This window comes from Dufourea novaeangliae, unplaced genomic scaffold, assembly GCF_001272555.1.
Source record: "Dufourea novaeangliae isolate 0120121106 unplaced genomic scaffold, ASM127255v1 scaffold379, whole genome shotgun sequence".
Lineage (NCBI taxonomy): Eukaryota > Metazoa > Arthropoda > Insecta > Hymenoptera > Halictidae > Dufourea > Dufourea novaeangliae.
This window is the reverse complement of record NW_015374290.1, coordinates 122,991-142,217: the sequence shown is the minus strand read 5'-3', so window position 1 is coordinate 142,217 and position 19,227 is coordinate 122,991. Positions and strand designations below refer to the sequence as shown.

Sequence of the window (19,227 nt, the reverse complement as noted above, 5' to 3'; positions counted from 1 at the left end):
AGTGGCAATCGTTCGAGGCAGAAAACAATTGTCAATTAACGGTCGTTGGACGTACAATGTTGCATTGTAAAATTGAAACTTCGGAGAAACGACATTTTACATGCGCCAACACGATAGAACGAGGGAGACAAAAGAACGCCGACTGGAGAATAAAACAAAGTCGGCTGACCTACATAAGCGACGCGCGTAGGTGTAAAAGCGAAGCATTCGCGCGAGAGGGAGTGAGACTTATTCCGCTCAAGCTCGTGTCTAGCGATAAAACCGTATATTCCAGCTAGAGGGGAGTAGTTCGCCTTTCCTCCTCTTCCCGCCTTTCATTTCTAGTTCGTAGCTAGTTCGTAGATCGAAGGAACCGATCAGAGTTGCGATAGAGGGAAGAGGCGAAATTGGTAGCTTGGCCCGTGCTTCTTCAAAGTACCATTCAGCTTCAGAATGTATTCCAGTTCCGCGCATTCTTCTGCTGCTGCAATGGTTCGTCCGGCGGAGGAGTGCTTTTCATTAATTCGAAAGTCGGGAAATTCGAGCTCGGTTTGATCTTCGAGAAACCATCGTTCGACACCTACGATTGTTACAATTCTTCCATCGAAGTTCGAGCAAGAATTAGCACAAGTGCTTCCAACGAACGTCGAACGTTCACCCCGTTCATCTTCGTCCCATCGAACGTGAAATGTACCGGGAACTAGAAGCAGCACCGTGAGGAGCTCGCTGGCGCTTAATTTCTTCCCCCGTCGCGGCTGAACGAGCCGGAGGAAAAGAGTTTTTAGAGTGGAAAAAGGACCAATTGTTTTTCACGTTCGAGACATTGGGACGCGGGAACGCGTTCCCTCATTGTTTGTCGAGGGACTTGGTGAAACAGCGCGTCGCAGCGGGGCCAAGCGCGGTACGACTCGCCGCGGGATCGTGATATCGAACGAGCTTTCCGTCGCTCGGGGGAGAATAATATTGAAATCAGTGCGGTTCGTGCTCGGGAGTACCGACGACTACGACGCTCGTTCGTCGCCGCAACTAGGCCACCTCGGAATAGAAACCGTCAACTGGGACAGTCATTGGCCAACGTACGATCGTCACGGCATGTCCGCGAGTTTTCTTGCCCCCTTCGACTTTTTCCTTCCCTTCGATCGAGCGTGTCGCGTCGAGCTGCCAAACCTGCGCCAGTAGAATAGCCCCGTTCCGTGTCAGACACGAGCAGATTGCCCATTCTACGTACGATTTCTTGTCCGGCGAACCAGGCCGTCGCTCGATTCCGATAAGAATCGGTCCGATGAACTCCGATGAACCTTCGGACGACTACGAGATGAAACGGGAACGATTGTTCCGAACCAACATCCGTTCTTCCCTCCTCGCTGACAATTTTCCAACACCCGCCGCGCGCCCATTCGATTCGATACTCGTTAATGCCCGTTCACACCTTGGAATTTGTAACTATGAAGGATTAATTTGCACGATCACCGTAGCTTGGCTCGTTTCAATGCCACGCATTCTGCACCGGTCACATTAACGCAAAGCTCGATTCGATCCGTGTTTTATCCGCGACGTTTGAATTCGAGGTAGGATAGTTGCGTACGAATAGTGGCGCGAAGACGCGTTTGGAAAACGACCGTTTTATATTATAGTTCGCTTCGTGAGAAATGCATGGAAACAATAGCAAGATCGATCGGGGGATAGCTTTCCTCGTTGGTTCTCGTTGAAAGCATCGATCCGTTGCTCGCATGCCTCTAATGCCTCTTTCCTATGCCGGACATTGTTTCGCCGCATCGTGACGATCGTCGATCCCAGATAACGACATTGTTCCGTCGATCGAACGATCGCTCGCGGCTGACTTTCTTAATCCGTCGCGATCGGTTCGTCGGCCACTGTCTGCGATCGATGATCCATTTTTGCATGGCTGACTTTGCACGTTTCGCGTCGCGTCGCATGGAACTTCGGAGTCCGTTTCTCCCCGATTTTTCCCAGCAGCGCCTTCTCGAACCACGATGTGCGTGAAGTAACATCCGAATTTGTGAAAAATTCAAAAATGTTTATTGTACCAGTTTCTACTAGTTTCGTATCGCGTTGTACCGTTGAGAGTTTTCTAAAATTTGAAACAGTTTTCAAAAAATAAATAATATTACGAGCAATTAGCTTTTTCATTTTTTTTTTTTTTTTTTTTTTTTCGAAAACGGTTTCAAATTTTATAAAACTGTAGACGGTAGAACGTAGTACAAAACTGGTACAACGATCATTTTTGAATTTGTCACAAAAACGGGGGGTTAAGTTCACGCACATCGAACCACGCACGGACGTCCGTGCCTGGGGATTACTTTTTCATCGGCGCGCAACGAATTCCTTTGTGGGCCTCGGTAGAAGCTTGCATGGAAAATGACAGTTGCCGTGTGACGTCCTCGGCCGAGCAAACGTAACGAGCATTGCAGATTTAAAAGGATGCCAGGTGTGTCCCGACTTCTCGTTGGATCGACAAGAGGAACACGTGTCGCTTGCTCGTCACGTTTCCCGGCCGCGAGGGGGGGGGGGACCTCCCGGACTCGGCGAGAACCGGCTCGCGACCGCTCGTAGATCGTTTCCGCTCTTCACACACGCTGCATCCCCTGTCTCTCGTCATTTGTCATTTCATTATCCCGGTAAGCTGGTGCGAGCGAGTCTTGGACTACGATCGCGAGTATTCGCGTCGAACGCGCACGATTTTCTTTCAACAATGTCGCGAACGCGTTTCCGTGCTCCTTGGTCTTCCAAAGGAGCGACGATCGTTGGGTCGAGTCGAGTCGATCGACTCTAGCTTTCGACGACGAGCTTTCGAATCGAATCGAATCACGACGCGCGACAGACAATCCCGCCGAAGAGTGTCTCGCACCAGTGCGTAACCGTTCATGGCGATCCCTCGTTTATGTTGCGTGTTGGTGTTGGTGCAAGGGGCAGGAGATACCGATATACATATGGTACGAGTCGTATCCGACCCACAGTGGCGATGGTTACGAAGGTCGAGTCTCGAGAGTCAGCCCGAATTCACCGTATGGCGTGGCGAGCCTGAACCTGACAGACATCCGTGAGAGCGATCAAGGATGGTACGAGTGCAAGGTCGTCTTCCTCAATAGGTCGCCCAACAGTCACAAGAATGGTACCTGGTTCCACCTGGACGTTCACGGTGAGTAGTACAACATATTTATAGAATCGCATGGCATTTTCAGGGAGAGAATCGCGTTCGACTTTACGCGGACACGGACGACGACTGCTCGACATTGCGGTTAATGGACACCGATGTTAATGGCTCCCAATTTACATTTAGGCGAAACGTTCTGCGCGATTGATCCGCTTAATCGCGCGTGCGATTCCAAATCGGTCTGCCGACGCTCGTTTATCAGACTACAACACGTTGGTCGCGATTAGTGCTCGGTAGCTTCGTTCCTCTGTCGTCTTCGTTCTCGAAAAATTTCCGCTCGTAGATGTTAACCGCGTTAAGCAACGAGATTTCGCGACGTCGCCGTATCGATTAAGAAGTACTTAATTGCGGTAATAAGGGACGGTCGGAGCACCGCGGGAGCGCAGTTATAGTCGAAAGTTCTATCCATTTCGCGGTCGAGTTGGTGAAGTTACGTCGATTGCACCTCGGAGAGTCTCATTAATATTACCTAGAGCTTAAGAAGATTTTACGGGCACGACGACTAGCGTAGTTTTACGGCGCCTGTAACGGCGGGAAACTTGGCCGAGTCCGCGGGCGACATCCTATCGTTTTACAAGGACTTGTAAATTTTTATACCCTCGAAGGGAGCAGGGTCCGTGCACCGATTCGCCGCGTCTTCCACCGTCGCGAAGTAAAATGGAAAAGAAAATCCGGTAAGCGTCACCGATAACAGGGAGGCGGAACGGAGGAATAAAAAAGAAACGGTAGGAAAAGGAAAGGGAGGTGACGTTCTCGGTGAATTCAATTCAATTCTTCCGTCGAGCGATGCGATAAAGTTTTACGCGTTACGCCGACGGGACGACGACGAGGAGGAGGACGTCGAGGACGGGGTCAGTGAACCGAACGATAGCAACTGCGAACGGGAAAAATGGTAGCGAGGAGAAAGAAAAACTTATTGCCGCGTTTTGTTCGGCCGTAAACGACGACGAACGGCCCCGGGGAAGAGAAACATTTAGATGGCTTAGGAAATGTCGCGTCTTCCTTTTTCCTCTCGTCACGTCACCGACGTTTTCTCCTCGTCTTCTGTTTTCCCTCGTTGTCTGCCTCCCACGACCCCCTTCGTCGAGCCCACGGCCACACTCGACGTCCTCTAGTTGACGACGACGACGACGACAACGACGATGACGGGGTAACGTCAGTGGCGAGCGACGATTGCGTCGACTAAGGATTATGCCAACGGCGTCAAAGGGAGAAGCACTCGGCCAGCGAAAGCGTTCAGACCCCTTTGTGCTTTTTCTCGAGTCGTCTCTGCCCGGACGTTTGCTCGCGTTACACGCGTAAACTGTTGTCCCTGTTTCCGTCCCCGTGTTTTCGCCTTCGGCTTTGCGTGCCTCGATCTCTTCCGTTTCTTCTCGGTCGTCGCTTACACCGCGACGTTCGCGGTAATTCGATGGAAACTTCCGAAAATACGCGGTAAACCGCGGGCCATTCCACCCAATATAACCAAGAGACGGAGAAGAAAGAGCCACAAAGCGATTCCAAGTGCTCGAAATCTCGTCGACGCTCCCGCGATATTTCAGTGAATTTTCCCAACGTCTCCCACCAAGGATTTCCCTTCTGTGGCCCTGTCGCCGGTTTTCTATGTTCTTTATTGTCTCCGATCTCGACTGTCGTCTCTGTTCTCGAATACACCGCAAAGAGCACGCTTTGCGCGACGAAAATGGATGGTCCTTTGTATCGCGGTTGTTGTCGATGTCGTTGAAGAGCCGCCGCCGCCTCCGCCGCGATTTCTACCGGGTGGAAACTCATCGAGGATAAAAACGTTCGAAGAGTACCGCGGAAGCGGTTCCTAAGCGTCCACGCGACGCGATTCGAGGATTTGATTGTTCCCCCTTAAATGACGTTTCCTCGGTATAATGCATCATCGCCATCGGTCGTCGACCCCATAAAAGTCTCGTTCTTTTCCTTCTATTCCCGTTTGGCCCACAATCAATAATGACGAACTAGAATCGGGCTGGTCGAATGTTTTTCCTCTCGATTGCTTCCACCGTAGTTCCTAGGTTTGTCTTTAGCCTGGACAAATTTGGTAAAAGCGGGCCGTTTGTTTTCCACAGCACCGCCAAAGTTTAGCATCATACCGGAGGACATGATCTACGTGAATGTGGGCGACGCAATAATATTGAACTGCCAAGCCGAAGGCACGCCGACGCCGGAAATCCTCTGGTACAAGGACGCGAACCCGGTCGAGCCGTCGGCTACCATCGGAATATTCAACGACGGCACCGAGCTTAGGATTGCGACGATCAAGAACGACGATATCGGGGATTATACGTGCATAGCGCGTAACGGAGAGGGTCAGATCAGTCACACGGCCCGCGTTATAATCGCAGGTGAGTAAGATAATCGGAGAACTCATCCACGAGTTTTCGACGTCGCGACGTTACGGTTCTATGGAACCCTGTCTTCGCGTTAGAAACTTGCCAGTCGTCGTGGAAATCAATGGCCGGATAAGAATCGCGAATATAAGTCGACAAACAGAATGTTTCTTTAAAGACCCAGGCGACTGAAAATTATGGCAAATCCTTTTTTCTGCCGTCGTTCGCAAAGTTCCAGCGACGAATCGAAATCGTTCTCCCTTTGAATAGAAATTGAAACGGAGAACGCGAAACCGTAATCCGATTTATTCGAGTCGTCTTCCGGTTTCACGGAGAATCCGGTGAACCGTGCGGCCTCTATTTCGAAGCTCGAGCGAAGAATTTATCCGCGCGCGGATAATTAATGCACGCCAGATCGTTACGATAATTACCGGCCGGGTTATTAGAAGTTATCGGGGTATTTTCGGTAGACGGTAATCGATCCAGCGCCGATAATGAAATTCCGATAACCGCGACGCCAGAAAATGCCTCGACGCGACCCCGTAGGTTTTTGTTGCTCGTCCGCCGGATTCGTGTCGACGTCCGGGAGAAATTTCCGCGACCGATTATCGTCGATCGATCGGACGATCGCTCCCGTGCGTCGTCATCGGGTCGATTGCTCGAGGATCGTTCGAGGATCGTTCGAGGATAGCTTGAAGATGGTCGGGTGATTCTCCGGTACGCTCTGTTCCGAGCCAGCCACGCTCTTACCGGCGATTTTATGGAACTTCTTAAAGTCTCGTTTAACCGAATCGCCCCCAATGGGACCGCTGAAATGTCCCCGGTAACGGTATAACTTTTACGTCACTTTTAATCTCCAAACGTCTTTAGAGCGCTCGTGAAATTGACCAGTCGGGGGGCCGTTTCAACTTCTATGTAACTTTCCGCGGCGTTCCCTCCGCGGTGCATATTTTAATTAAGGGGCATTCGAGTTATTGCCGCAAAGTGGTAGTTCTCGCGCCACCTACCAGCCGCGAGCCGGTACTCGGATACACGTATAGACTCGTATCCCGCCCCCAAGGAGTACAAAAACAGCCCACGCCTCAGCACCGGTTGTGCCTTCGTAGTGTTCGGATTATTTCAATTGTTCGCTCGGGTGGTATGTACGAAACTTTTCCCTCTATCGTGAAATATCCGGGCAAACATCCATTATACTCTCGAGCAGCTCGCCGAGGAGTCGATGCGTCCGTTGGTATCGAGGCCTGTGCTCGTTCGCGATAAAACTCGCGTTAGGTAAAGCGGTTGAAGCATTAGACGTTCCGGATGCCGCTCGTACCACGAACCAATTAGGATGTTCCTCGCGAAGGGGCGAGTTAAAAGGCGATTTGTCTCGTTCACCGCGCGCACCCCCGCGCTCGGTGTGTGCGGGGACGGTCGATCGGTGTTTTTCCTCCCTTCCAGCCTGGGCTCATTTTCCACGAACGCCGCAGATTTGTAGGCTTCGTTACTAGCCCGGGGGAACATTCGTCTTCATCATCGCGTGCTTCCTTTCCCCATCCGCCCTGGCTTTTGCTACGGTTAACGACTCGTCGATTTACTACGCCGACCAACGCGTCGGTTTTCTCGCGTTCACGCCACTATTCATCGCTTGACGACCGATGAATCGGCTGAGATACGGAAGTGTGTTGTTTTAAATCGATCGGCCAATGAGTCTAGTTGTAAACGCGATCTTGAATCTCAACCGAGGACCTCCCCCCCCATTCGTCCAATGCGGACAGAAAAATCCAACGACCCGGACTGTCGGCTTTCGAGCGAGATTTATAGCAGCGACCGAAAGTCTGGCGAAAGTTTCGGACTAATAAACAGTTGCCGTCCACGGCAGAGTCTCAACGCGCAGTCACGCGGGTGCAAAGTAGACGGGGCCACCTCGTACTCTTCGCGTATAAAACGCCGTCGACAGACTACGGCACTAATGCGAGGAGGATCCTCGTGCAACCCAGCCCGACCGAACTTGCTCCTCTCGCCGGCGTGAAACTTTTGAATCCGCTCTTTGAATATTTACCGAGCTTCCACTCCGAAATTCATCCCCCGTCCGAGTCGTCGTCGCCGCCGCCGCCGCCATCGCTCTCGTCTCCTCGACCGTGTGTCGCGATGAAACACGGCTGCTTCCCGCGAAAATTACCAAAGGCGATCGTTGAATACACTTCATTTTCCCGCAAAGAGGGACAATTTGATACAAGAGAAGCGGCACGGCGGTGTTTCGTCTCGTCTCGTATCTCCCCGTAATGAGAATTATTTGCACGCGTTCCGCGGTTCTCTAATTCGCCGGTCTCGCGAACGAAAGAACATTAAGTGAGGCAACGGGAAACTTTTAGATTGGACTCCTGAATATTTACCGTGTCGCTGCATCTAAATTCATTCGAGGACCGCGTGAACGGGGCACAATCCGCTGGTTGAATTCTCGTGAATTTCATTGGCCCGTTTATCGGGGCGAGTCGAGGGAGGGGAGGGGGGGGGGAGAGAAGCCTTGCTTTGTCCGCAAAGTTAACTTGCCGTTTTCAGCGTCGCGGAATCCGCGGCACGCTCGCGGCGCGGCTTGCGGTTTTCGACTCGCGGCGCGTTCGCGTGCATTCAACCGCGACCTCCCATTGTTTCGAAGCAAGACGAGCGACAAGCGACAACGCGACAAAGGGCCGAATAATTTCGGTCGTTGCTCTTCTTGATACGGAAAGTCGTTCCCTGGAATCGTTTCCTTCGTGCTCGTAAACATTCTTCGTAGTAACTCGAACAAAGGCGCTCGAAATTTATGTTGAAAGTTAAAGCTTGCGACGGAGTTCGTTTCCGTTAGAAGCGTTATTTTCTCCAGCGTTATTTTATTTTCGGTCCGAAACATCCCCCTGGCGTTAGTGCCGATTCTGTTTTGCCCAACGAATGATCTCTCGAGGATGAGAATATCACGGGGTGATTCGGAAGTATATTTATACTTATACCGAATAGTATACCTATACCTATAACATATGTACGTAGGTACGTTTCTAAATCGAGAAGGTGGGCTGGTTCCCACGACCACGCGGAGGAGCCACCTTAATTCCCGACGAGTGACGATAAATCGGATTGCAGAAAATACTGCTGAATGCCGGGAAGAAGTTCGGTCTTTTGTCGGCCGTGATCGAGTCCCTCCCATTATACGTCAAGATATTCGCCGTCGTCGTTGCCGTCGCCGCCGCCGCGACGACGAGGAACTTGCTCCTCCGGCTTCCCTCTCGAAAGCCGCAAGTTTTAAAATTCTTCGAGTACGGATGGGGGAGACCTCTTGGATATCGACGAGAATATAATGCACCCTGTTGATCCTTTTTACGACGACTCGAAGCGAAAAGTCGTTCGAGTAAAAGGCGGTTTCCCGAGTGTCGGGGCCTCCTGCTCCAGATACACTCTCCTCGCTTCTCCCCACCGTCACTGGTCCTTTGTTCTTTTCTTCGCGTGAAACTCCTTCGAGTCGATTTCGACTTCTCTCGCCCGCATACGAAAATACGTCGAAACGAAAACTTTGACCGAATATTTATCGGTCTCTTTATTGAACGTGGGGGGAGGTAAAACAATCGAACCCCCTGCCCCCCACCCACGTCGTCTCGTTGATACAGAGAATATCTCTATCCGGCCTGTTCGTTTGTATGTCCATCGACGTCGTTTCGCGGTCTAGTTTTCACGGGAACGCTAACGGTCGAACGATGAAATCTCGTTTCGTGCCGCGCTTCCGCAGACGAGGGTACAAGTTAAAAGCATCCACGGGGTCCATCGTTTCGGTCAGGATATTAGTTGGCCAACGTATTTCCGGCATCGGGGGCATCGGAGGGACGAGACAACTGACGTCGACAGGTCGGCGGTAGCGTGGCTGGGTTCCGGTTAGTTATCGACGACTCGTGTACTCTATAACGATGTTTTCCCAGCTTTCCGATTATCCGCGGTTCTTGCTACGATTCGACGAATTAACGTTTATCGGCTCTGATCTACAGGCGGAGCAGTGATCACTGTGCCTCCCACGAATCAAACGAAACTGGAGGGCGAGAAGGTGCAATTCTCCTGCGAGGCAAAGGCTCTCCCGGGCAACGTGACCGTGCGATGGTTTCGGGAGGGTGCACCGGTCACGGAGGTGTCGGCGCTGGACACGAGGGTCTCGATCAAGGTGGACGGCAGCCTCGTTATCAATCCCGTCAGCGCCGACGACTCGGGCCAGTACCTTTGCGAGGTAACCAACGGTATCGGTGATCCGCAAAGCGCCAGTGCTTATCTCAACGTGGAGTGTGAGTATCGAAAACCTGCGAAACCGGCTGGGCTTGAAACGGTTCCGAAAATAACTACTTCAAACTGTTATATAAAAGTTCCGACTGAAACAGTTATCAAGAACCTTTATTCCGAGTAACCTACATTTTGAGACTTATCAGCTCCCATAACAATTCTATAACCGTTACTTCTTTGGGTTTTATATAAATTCCTACCTTAGGTTCCATACAAGGTTACGTATATCTACTCGTAATAATTTTGAAATAAATTTTGCTTATACATAGTAATCTATAACTGTAATGTGTTGTAATTTTATTTATTATAAAATTCTCTACAATCGTTACGACAATCGGTTCTGTAACCGTTTTGGAACTTATACAGAAGCTAAAAAAATAACGGTTATAGAACTGATATGGGGGCTGATATAAGAACCGAAACCGAAACCGATATAGTCTGAAATTTAGGTTCTTCGATAACAGTTTTCAAGTCCAAACTGGTGATGCCAATTCGTGCGCGATCCAGTCTGATAACAGGATTAAAAGTGCCCGAACGGTTCTTATTTGTCAGATCCGGCGAAGGTTACGTTCACCCCCACAGTCCAGTACCTGCCGTTCCGTTTGGCCGGCGTGGTCCAGTGTTACATAAAAGCGAATCCACCCCTTCAGTACGTGACCTGGACAAAGGACAAACGGCTGCTCGAGCCTTATCAGACCAAGGATATCGTCGTCATGAACAACGGCTCCCTGCTCTTTACACGGGTCAATGAGAATCACCAAGGCAGATACACCTGCACGCCTTACAACGCGCAGGGCACGCAGGGTAGCTCCGGGCCGATGGAGGTCCTCGTGCGAAATCCGCCTGTGTTCACCCTCGAGCCGGAACCAATTTATCAGAAGAAGGTCGGTGAGACCGTCGAGATGCACTGCGACGCACAGGAGGCCGAGGGCACCCAGAAACCATCGATACAATGGCACAGGGTACGCGCGTCCCTCTATTCAGCGAGTTTCATTCCGCGGCATGCATTACGGATAAGTTATATTCGTTTAACGATTGCCTCGCGATTTTGATTGCGCAGAGAGACGGCGTGCTCCTTCAACGAAATCGGATGAAGCCCGCCGGTGGCAACTTGACGATCGAGAGCCTGCGACGCTCGGACTTTGGATTCTACCAGTGCGTCGCGTCCAACGAGGTGGCCACCATATCGGCCTCGACGCAACTGATCGTCGAGGGCACGCAACCACACGCCCCCTACAACGTCTCTGGGACCGCGACCGAGTTCTCTGTCACGTTGACTTGGCTGCCAGGTTACTCCGGTGGGCCAGACTACAAGCAGGACTATACCATTTGGTAAGGCGGACACCATTGGCTGCGTTCGATGGGCGAATATACACGAAATACACGCGAAACGAGGGATCGGAAATGTCTCGGTATGGTACTCTTAGCCCACGGACAGTTCTGAAAGAAGACTCGTCTCGTTTCACGCAGGTACAGAGAATCGGGTACGTCGGAATGGGAAACGATTCCGGTGACTCCTTCGGGTAGCACAACGGTGACGATCAACAGACTGACGCCAGGTACGCTGTACGAGTTCCAAGTAATCGGGAAGAATGCCTTGGGCGATGGGATGCTGAGCAAAGTGATTACCGTCAGGACACTTGGTAACAACCGTTTCTTTACTCTCTTTCTTCTGTATCGTGTAACGTGTAACGGTCCGAACGAATGCTATTCTCCGAATAGCTGTACAGTGCACGGGGTCAAGGTCTAGAAATGCCCGTACGGGAAATACGTATTCTTGCCGAATAAAATATTATATTAGCCTTCGATCGAAATTCCGGAATCCTCCGTTTCGCGGCGTTCGTTTTCCAAACGTCTGTTACTAGTAACGCAACTAACACACCTCGTCCGTATTAACCAACTAACAGTTGCCTCCTGTGCAAACTCTTTCCTTCTTTTTTTCCGTCGCTTCGTCCTCGAAGACGTGGCACTGACGCATTCAGCGACTCCATCCTCGAGCGCCGGTCAAGCAGCAGCCACGGATCAAAGCGGTAAGATCGTCGATAGAATCGCAGCTAATTAATCGCGAGCAAGTTCGTTCGGAGACAATCTCGACGAGTTGAAGCGTCGAAACAACTCGACCCGATACAAAGCCGTGGCAGAGAAATCAAAGGGACGATCTTGTATTCGAACGCGATCGACCATAAAACAGTCCGGACTCGAGATTCTCCCTAAAAACGGGCTCGCTTCGCTAACAAAGAACCCCGATTGAACGATTTCGTAAAGATGCCTCGCGCGGAACAAGCCCTCCTCCATCCCCTGCTCCTGGCCTCTACCCTCTTCCGGTGACCAGCCTCTATGGAGCTCTCCTGAAAATACCGATTCTGCACGAGAATTTCAAAGTTACGTTGAAATGTCGGTCGAATCGAGAAACAGAGAGAAACATAGATGCGGCAGAGACCGATGGGAACATTACAGTAGAGCGGTAAAGGAGGAGGAGTAGACGACGGTGGAGGTGGAGGAGAAAGAGGCAACGAGAAAGAGAAAGGGAACGAAGACTTCCGTCGCGACTTATCGTATCGGAAAACCCATCGAGCCGTTCATTCTGTTTCCGCTTTTATTTCCTTCCCTCGAATCCGCCGGTTCATTGCCTTCCATTTGTACACACGGTGCCTCGATTTTTCCTCGACGAAACCAGTACAGATTTTTATCCGGTTCCCCCGTTCCGAACGAAGAAGAAGCCCACCGATCTCTCGGTCTCGTCCCCTTCGTTTCTCGTTCCACCCAGCCTCCAACCCTCGTAAATCTCTATCTCGTGAATCTCTATTTGGTACATCTGTGCGCGGTTCGTAATCCCGTGAGAACGGGAAACGTGGCCCCGGCCGCGCGGCTCCGTTTTTCCAACATTTCCATATTAATAACGCGTCGGGGCCAGAAATTCCCACTAATAATCCGCGAACGCGCGTGCCCTTTCGCGCAACGGGAAATTTCGCCCCCAACCGAGCAACGTACACATGTTCCGACGGCCTTTCTTCCTCGCCCTTCAATTTCTGCCTTTTTCCGTCCCCATCCGTCGCTGTCCACGCATCAGCGGTCTCGAAACTCGTTAGCCTGCCTCGAGTAACGCGATTACAGCCAGCTTAACGAGAATTCCGGTGGATCGGATTCGCGAGGATCTCTCCTCCGGTCCAACCCGTTATTACGGCACGACCACCGTCACCGTCACCGTCACCGTCACCGTCACCGTCACCGTCACCGTCACCGTCACCACTGCTACCGCCGCCGTGATAACGTCACCCGCTCCATCCCCTTCATTTCTCACGTTTGCCGTTTTGTTTTCTCTCGTTTCAGACATCTTAGATTATAATACTCTCATATTACCGACCGATTCCACGGGCAACCCAGTCTTCCCGCCAATCATGCGCCCGAAAGGTATCGACTTTTCTTTTTATTTACCCTTCCTCTTTTCTGCTCTTACGCTTTCTTCTTCGCCTACTTGTACTATGTTAATTCCTTTTTTATTGCAGTCGTTACTTTCAGATCTCTCGTATTACGTTTAATATAAGATTTCATTTAGCCCCTCCAGCGAACCCGACGATTTATTTCCCTTTTCTCCACCCTCCGGACACCCACCACAGCGCACCCTCCGATTCGTTCCGTCGATCCACCACCTTGCCGAAACCACGTAATATTGTACATTCAAGCAGAAACAAGGGAAACCCTCCGACCACCGCCTTGCTCCCCCGTTACAGTTCTTCAAACCGAAGGATTAACCATTATTATATTCGGGTCAATAGCTCCGAAACGCGTAGGTATCGATCACGAGTCGAGAAGAGGAACAGTTCAAAAGTCAGAAAATACACGCACACGAAGCACCCCGTAACAGTGAATATTATGTTTCGGACGATTCAGTTGTCACTCGCGGAATCCAGAGCTCGTTTCTTCTGTTTCGGTGCCGTGAATTGTTTTTCTACCTTCCGCTTGACAGAAAAATTCGCCGCGACAGTGTTTTACGAGGTCCCAGTACGCTCGTTCAAACGGACTATTTCATCGACCGCACCCGATTTCATCAAAGTTACGAGCACGCACCTCTTGTTTCCGGTGAGGAATGAAAACGTTAATCGAAGACTCGTGCCACGCGCAATTGCTGTTTGATATTTATCGTTGAACATCGTCCAGCCCCTAAATCTTACATCGATGCCAAAACTCTCACCGATTAGTACGATTCGATTTTCTTCTCGGTAGTTGGCTGGCTCGTGCGTGAAACCGCCTTGTTTTCAATTCGCGCGAACGAGAGAATCTCGGATGATTCGATAAGCACCGTCTAATCGGAGCACTTAATCGTTTCCAAATTACAGGGACAGAATTCGTGAAAATGGAACGAGGAATAAAAGCCGGGGGTGAACGGATTGACGATTTTATCCCGAGATTAAATATGCCCCGAGGGTGGATAATTTATGTGTATTTTGGCCGGACCGGGAACTCGTCTGAAATTATCGGGACAGGAGTGTCGTATTCGCGCGGAGATTCGTCGCAATGGAGGGTGGGCGGTCGAACAAAAAACGGAAGTATTCGGTGGCGGGGAAAAATTTCCATTCAACCGAGCTGCGCGAATTAATTGCAGCCACTCCTACCAGTTACGTTGGTAAAAAGCTTTTCGCGAATACAATAACCTCGGCGTTTCGGTTATACGCGCTACTCCCAGGTGCATCGACGCCTCCATCGAGAAACCATTTATATTTTTATGCCCGGGCACGTTGAAAGAGACAGACGACGTGCGCGCGCGCGCGCGTGCGCGGACACGACTCTCTCGTTGCATTTGCCCGTTTTCGAATTTCCTAATGCACGCGCACGCTCGTCTGTGTGCGGCCGACAATTTATTCGGCGCAACCCGCACCGCCCAGTGGAAATGAAGTTAACAAATACGGTACATTGTAAATACCGCAGAAACGATCGCGAAAATAGGAAATATAGGCTGTTTCGGCGAGCTGTATGTTTTTAAATCGTGAAAATTGATCGTATTGTATCGTGCTGTTGTTTAACGTTCGCAAATAATCGCGAATATAACCGAGGAGAATTCACATCGTAACAAGAACAACGGTTTCTCGTTTGCAAATTATTGCATTTCAATCCTCTCTCCACGGTTCGGAATCGTTCTTTTTCTTTTCCAACGAGCAATTACCGTTTATTAAACGAACCGATGACAAATAAATCTCGACCAGTGGTAATGTTATCCCGACGCGCTGCTGGCAACGACAGCCGGCCGTGGTACCATGTTGATGCAACTCCTTGATGGAATCGGAGACGCGTGAGGTCATCTTCTGTCGTCGCAACTTGCATACATGTATAACGTTACGACCTAATTGCTTCCGGCATACATTCGTTAGCGTTATTAACGACCGTAATCCCAATTCGCCAAGCGACGGCGTTTCTCCCGTAACCGTAGAATCAGCTCGCGAGCCGTGACGTGCCGCGCACGGAAATTCTCGAAATCCTGAACGTCGACCACGGTCGAAACGCAAACAAACGCTATACCGAGAAACGAAAGCATTTTCGTCCCGTGATTATCTATCGTCTAGACTGCTTACCTCTATGAACGCTACTCACGACGGCGACGCTAATTCGATTTAAATCGTCAGGACCAAAGCCAGGTCCACCGAAGAATCTCACGGTGACAGAGATCAGTAACGGTTTCCTGATAACCTGGCAAGCACCCGTGGAACGCAACCACCTGATTCAGTACTATACCATTAAGTACAAGACGGATGGACCCTGGAAAACGCTCAACAAGGGACAAATCCGACCCGAGGAAACCAGTTATTTGGGTAGGTAATTCCGGTGGCGTTTCGCCATTAAAACTTCCATAACGATAGATCGGATTAGATCGGGTAACCACTGGTACGTTTCGAGTTCAACCGGATTTCTCGATTCTTTGTTTCATGTTTCACTGGCGAATACAGTGAAGAATTTGGTCGGTGGTAGGACCTACTATTTCCAAGTGTTCGCGAACTCGGCGACGAACTACGGCGCCAGCGAGCAGGTGAAATTTCCCGTACCGGCCCGGGTGAAGCACAAGGCCATCACCGCAGGCGTTGTCGGTGGTATACTCTTCTTCATCGTCGCGATTATCCTGAGTATATGCGCGGTGAAGATATGCAATAAACGGAAGAGACGAAAACAGGAGAAAGGTAGGACAGCACGGGGACACCGAGACGCGCAACGCGTCCCTTTTTCATCGTTGATACTCGTCGAGTCTGGCCTGCACCTGGGCTCCCGGTCGACACGTTTACTTCCGTGAACTTTTTTGAAAGGTTTCGATCGGTAAGAAGTTCTAGAAGGAAGCGACGTCGACCAGGTAACGCAGGAGCTGGGCGAGCGCCTGTGAACCTGGACCCCTATCAAATTAACATAATTTTCTAACGTTGTAGAACTGCTTTCAGCGTATAGTATGGTGACCTGCCGGGTCACCGACGCCAGGAACGGCGCAGGGCAGGCGCCCCAGGGAACAGTGCCTTTGAAAAAGTGAGTGTCAATCTCCGGACGTTCGATTTTGCTCATACAGGTTTCGACTCACGTAATTTTTTTCGATCCCATTAACGGGGATCTCCCGAAGATTAATACCAGATCGAGGACGTAGACCAAGGAGGTCGCATTCGCGCTGCCCATGAATAATGATCGCGAGAGAAATTGTTCGGGTACGCGTACAGCGTGTAGAATTCGAGACACGAACGTCTAGATTACATCCGATAAAAAAGAAAGAAGGGACGGTGCGGATGAGACCTCGACGAGATATATACATCACTTAGGTTTAGCCAGAGATAGCAATTAAGTCCACTCCACCCCCTCTTACGAGCATTAGGCGACCGAAGCACCGCAAGCATTTACGAAACCTCTCACGAGTAATCTATAGATGACAAAATATTCGAGTTATTTATACCTAATTATGCATATACATTTATATTCTCACGAATATATCGAGATTTATCTACCATCTAGATGATAAACGTACATCGTTCGTTCGATAAACCACCGATCTCGGGCGAAATGTAAGTATGCATTATTGGACGAACGATAGCTCATTTCTACGGACGTATGCTCGATTAAATTGTAAGTCACGAGAGACGCGGGGATGGGAGGGATCGTTGATGAAATTCTCTCTCCCCCTTCCCCCCGTCGACTCGATCCAGTTTTTCGAGAACAGAGCTCACTTGTCTGTAATCGGAAAGGACGAACGAAGCGAAGGGACGCGTGTAAGAGAAGCAAACAAAACGAGAAAAGATCTCTTTTGATCTTGCGCCATACATGACACCACGCGAGCAACCTGTAGCGATCGCAAAACGGCAGACTAAACCGCAGCAGCAGAGGTATTTTGGACGAGGTTGGAGACCGATCCGTTTCGATGATCGTCAAACGATTTCCCGACGCACTTGTTCCGCGTCCGTCTCTACGCGCGTGCACTGTTGCGAATTTTTCGAGCACGAAGGAACGATCGAGCGATACTTTCGCGCTCGGCCTGGTCCACAAAGGCGAGCAATTCCGCGTGTGAGCCGAGTAGGAAAACCGGATCCGCCGAGCTATTCGACTCGCCTCAAATAGTTCGGTAGATGACGAAATTCTCCCGTGTGCGATAGAATAATTAGCAAGCTTCTATCAGCGTACGTATACATATGTAATACATTTTAAGTAGTAAAAGTAGATCATGGATCAGACCAAGCGCGCGAGTCGCTCGAATCACGCGCCATTGTCCCGTCGCGTTAGCGTGCAGCCTCCGTCGACACGACAAGCGGAAAAGAAAAACAGAGAGAACAGAGTTAACTGAACGATAACGCAAACAAAAAAGAAAAAAAAAAAAAAAAAAAAAAAAAAATGAAAAAAAAACCAATAATAATGAAAGTAGTCGATAAAGAGAAAACGGTCGTGAGAGAGCACGCTCGCCGGCGTCATCGCATTTCCCGACGAACCGTACGTACGTATAATGAAAATCGGCCTCGATAACACCGAGGTGTTCAGAGCTTTGCGGAATCACGCCAAGCGGACTGCACGTGTAGCAGCGGGTACTCAGCCGACTACATATTATGATTTCCATCGTGGCATCCAAAAGTCCACAATACGACTGCAGTGATGCCTATTCTGGATCGTATGTCGCTTTTGTTTCTCGCGACGAGCCATTTCGTTTGTCGTCGTTGGACGCCCGTTTCTTTCCCTCTTCTATGTTTCCCCGTTCTCCCCCACACCCCTATCGTCCTCACCACGGTTTTGTTTTCGTTCGTTCATCCACCGCCGACCGGTCGGAATACTTTTTTTGCGCGGTAATTCATTCACCACCCTTCATTTTCATTGACGCAATTTCTCCTCTGCCTCCTCGTTTGCGTGTTATTTTATCGAACATTTATACCGTATACCGCGGAACACAATGAACCAAACCCTCTCTCGAAATCCTCGCGGGCTTATCGCATGGGTGTACCTACCGGAGCGGCATCCGTATCACATATGTATGTATGTACGTATGTTATATCATACGATATATTCGGCCGTTCCTCTCGTCTCTCCTTTTAAATCGAATTCGAACCACTTTTGCTATTTGGTTAGCCACGAAAATATTACTAATGCCGTGCTCGAATTTCCATGGTTGCGGCGCCCAGCTGCTGCCGATGATCATAAATGTTTGTATTAACGCAATTAATGCTCGTTTGATATTTACGCCGATACTATTAAACTGTCTGTGCGCGCGGTGTATTTGTAAGTGGTCCGAACGGCTCAGTTCGCGTATAAATTGTTCCCCGCGAAATCGAAAATTAATTCGAATCGACGACGTGATCCGACGCGATAAAATACCGTAAACGAATACGCCGTAGCTCTTCTCGCATAAAACGACAACGCGAATTCGTTATCTGCGTATTCGCAGATTGCTTCCGCGAGTGCCAACACGTGTTCGGTACGGTCGATAGGAATTTTATTGTCCGTCGGAAATAAGAACACGACGGGAATGGCTTCTCTCCCGGCTACTTGGATATGTCTGCAACGCTCCCATCCATCGGCGTCACCCTCGCGATAAGCCTCCCTCCGTTTTTTTATTTGCACCCTCGCGCAAACGCGTGTACGTATCTTCCGTGTTTTTTCCGAGGGCTTTCACGAAACGAGCCGATAACGCACGTTTATACCTACACGTATATCCAGAACGGGCTGAACGGTTCAGCCACTGCCATGATTTTCACTCGCAGGATCGGATTCGTAGTCTCGGAAAGAAAAAACCGAGGATCTTCCGTTGACAGAAACGGCCGACGGAAGTACCTGTTCAATGTCTTTTGAATTTTCGACAACTCGACGAAGGAGAAGAACGATTGTACATTAATTTTCAGACTACGAACACGGTCCTGATCGAACCTCGACGATCGACGCTCGAGGATCGCGGTCAGAGCAAGGATCAGAAGAGAGCCAACGCGAGCTTGAAAATTTCAGCCGGGAATCGAGAGGCTTCGGAGA

General features: G+C 50.2%; 1 protein-coding gene across 1 annotated transcript in view; it reads left to right on the top strand.

Moving 5' to 3' along the window:
• The first annotated feature begins 2,421 nt into the window (after nt 1–2,421).
• LOC107192771 (protein turtle) overlaps nt 2,422–19,227 on the top strand; it is a 22,953-nt gene continuing 6,147 nt past the window's right edge. Inside the window, exons 1-12 of the mRNA XM_015582107.1 lie at nt 2,422–2,428; nt 2,822–3,139; nt 5,230–5,505; nt 9,483–9,770; nt 10,318–10,727; nt 10,826–11,097; nt 11,236–11,408; nt 11,727–11,795; nt 13,096–13,176; nt 15,384–15,569; nt 15,705–15,932; nt 16,173–16,266. Coding sequence (XP_015437593.1) covers nt 2,422–2,428; nt 2,822–3,139; nt 5,230–5,505; nt 9,483–9,770; nt 10,318–10,727; nt 10,826–11,097; nt 11,236–11,408; nt 11,727–11,795; nt 13,096–13,176; nt 15,384–15,569; nt 15,705–15,932; nt 16,173–16,266 — 2,402 coding nt within the window. The remainder of the gene's footprint in view (nt 2,429–2,821; nt 3,140–5,229; nt 5,506–9,482; nt 9,771–10,317; nt 10,728–10,825; nt 11,098–11,235; nt 11,409–11,726; nt 11,796–13,095; nt 13,177–15,383; nt 15,570–15,704; nt 15,933–16,172; nt 16,267–19,227) is intronic.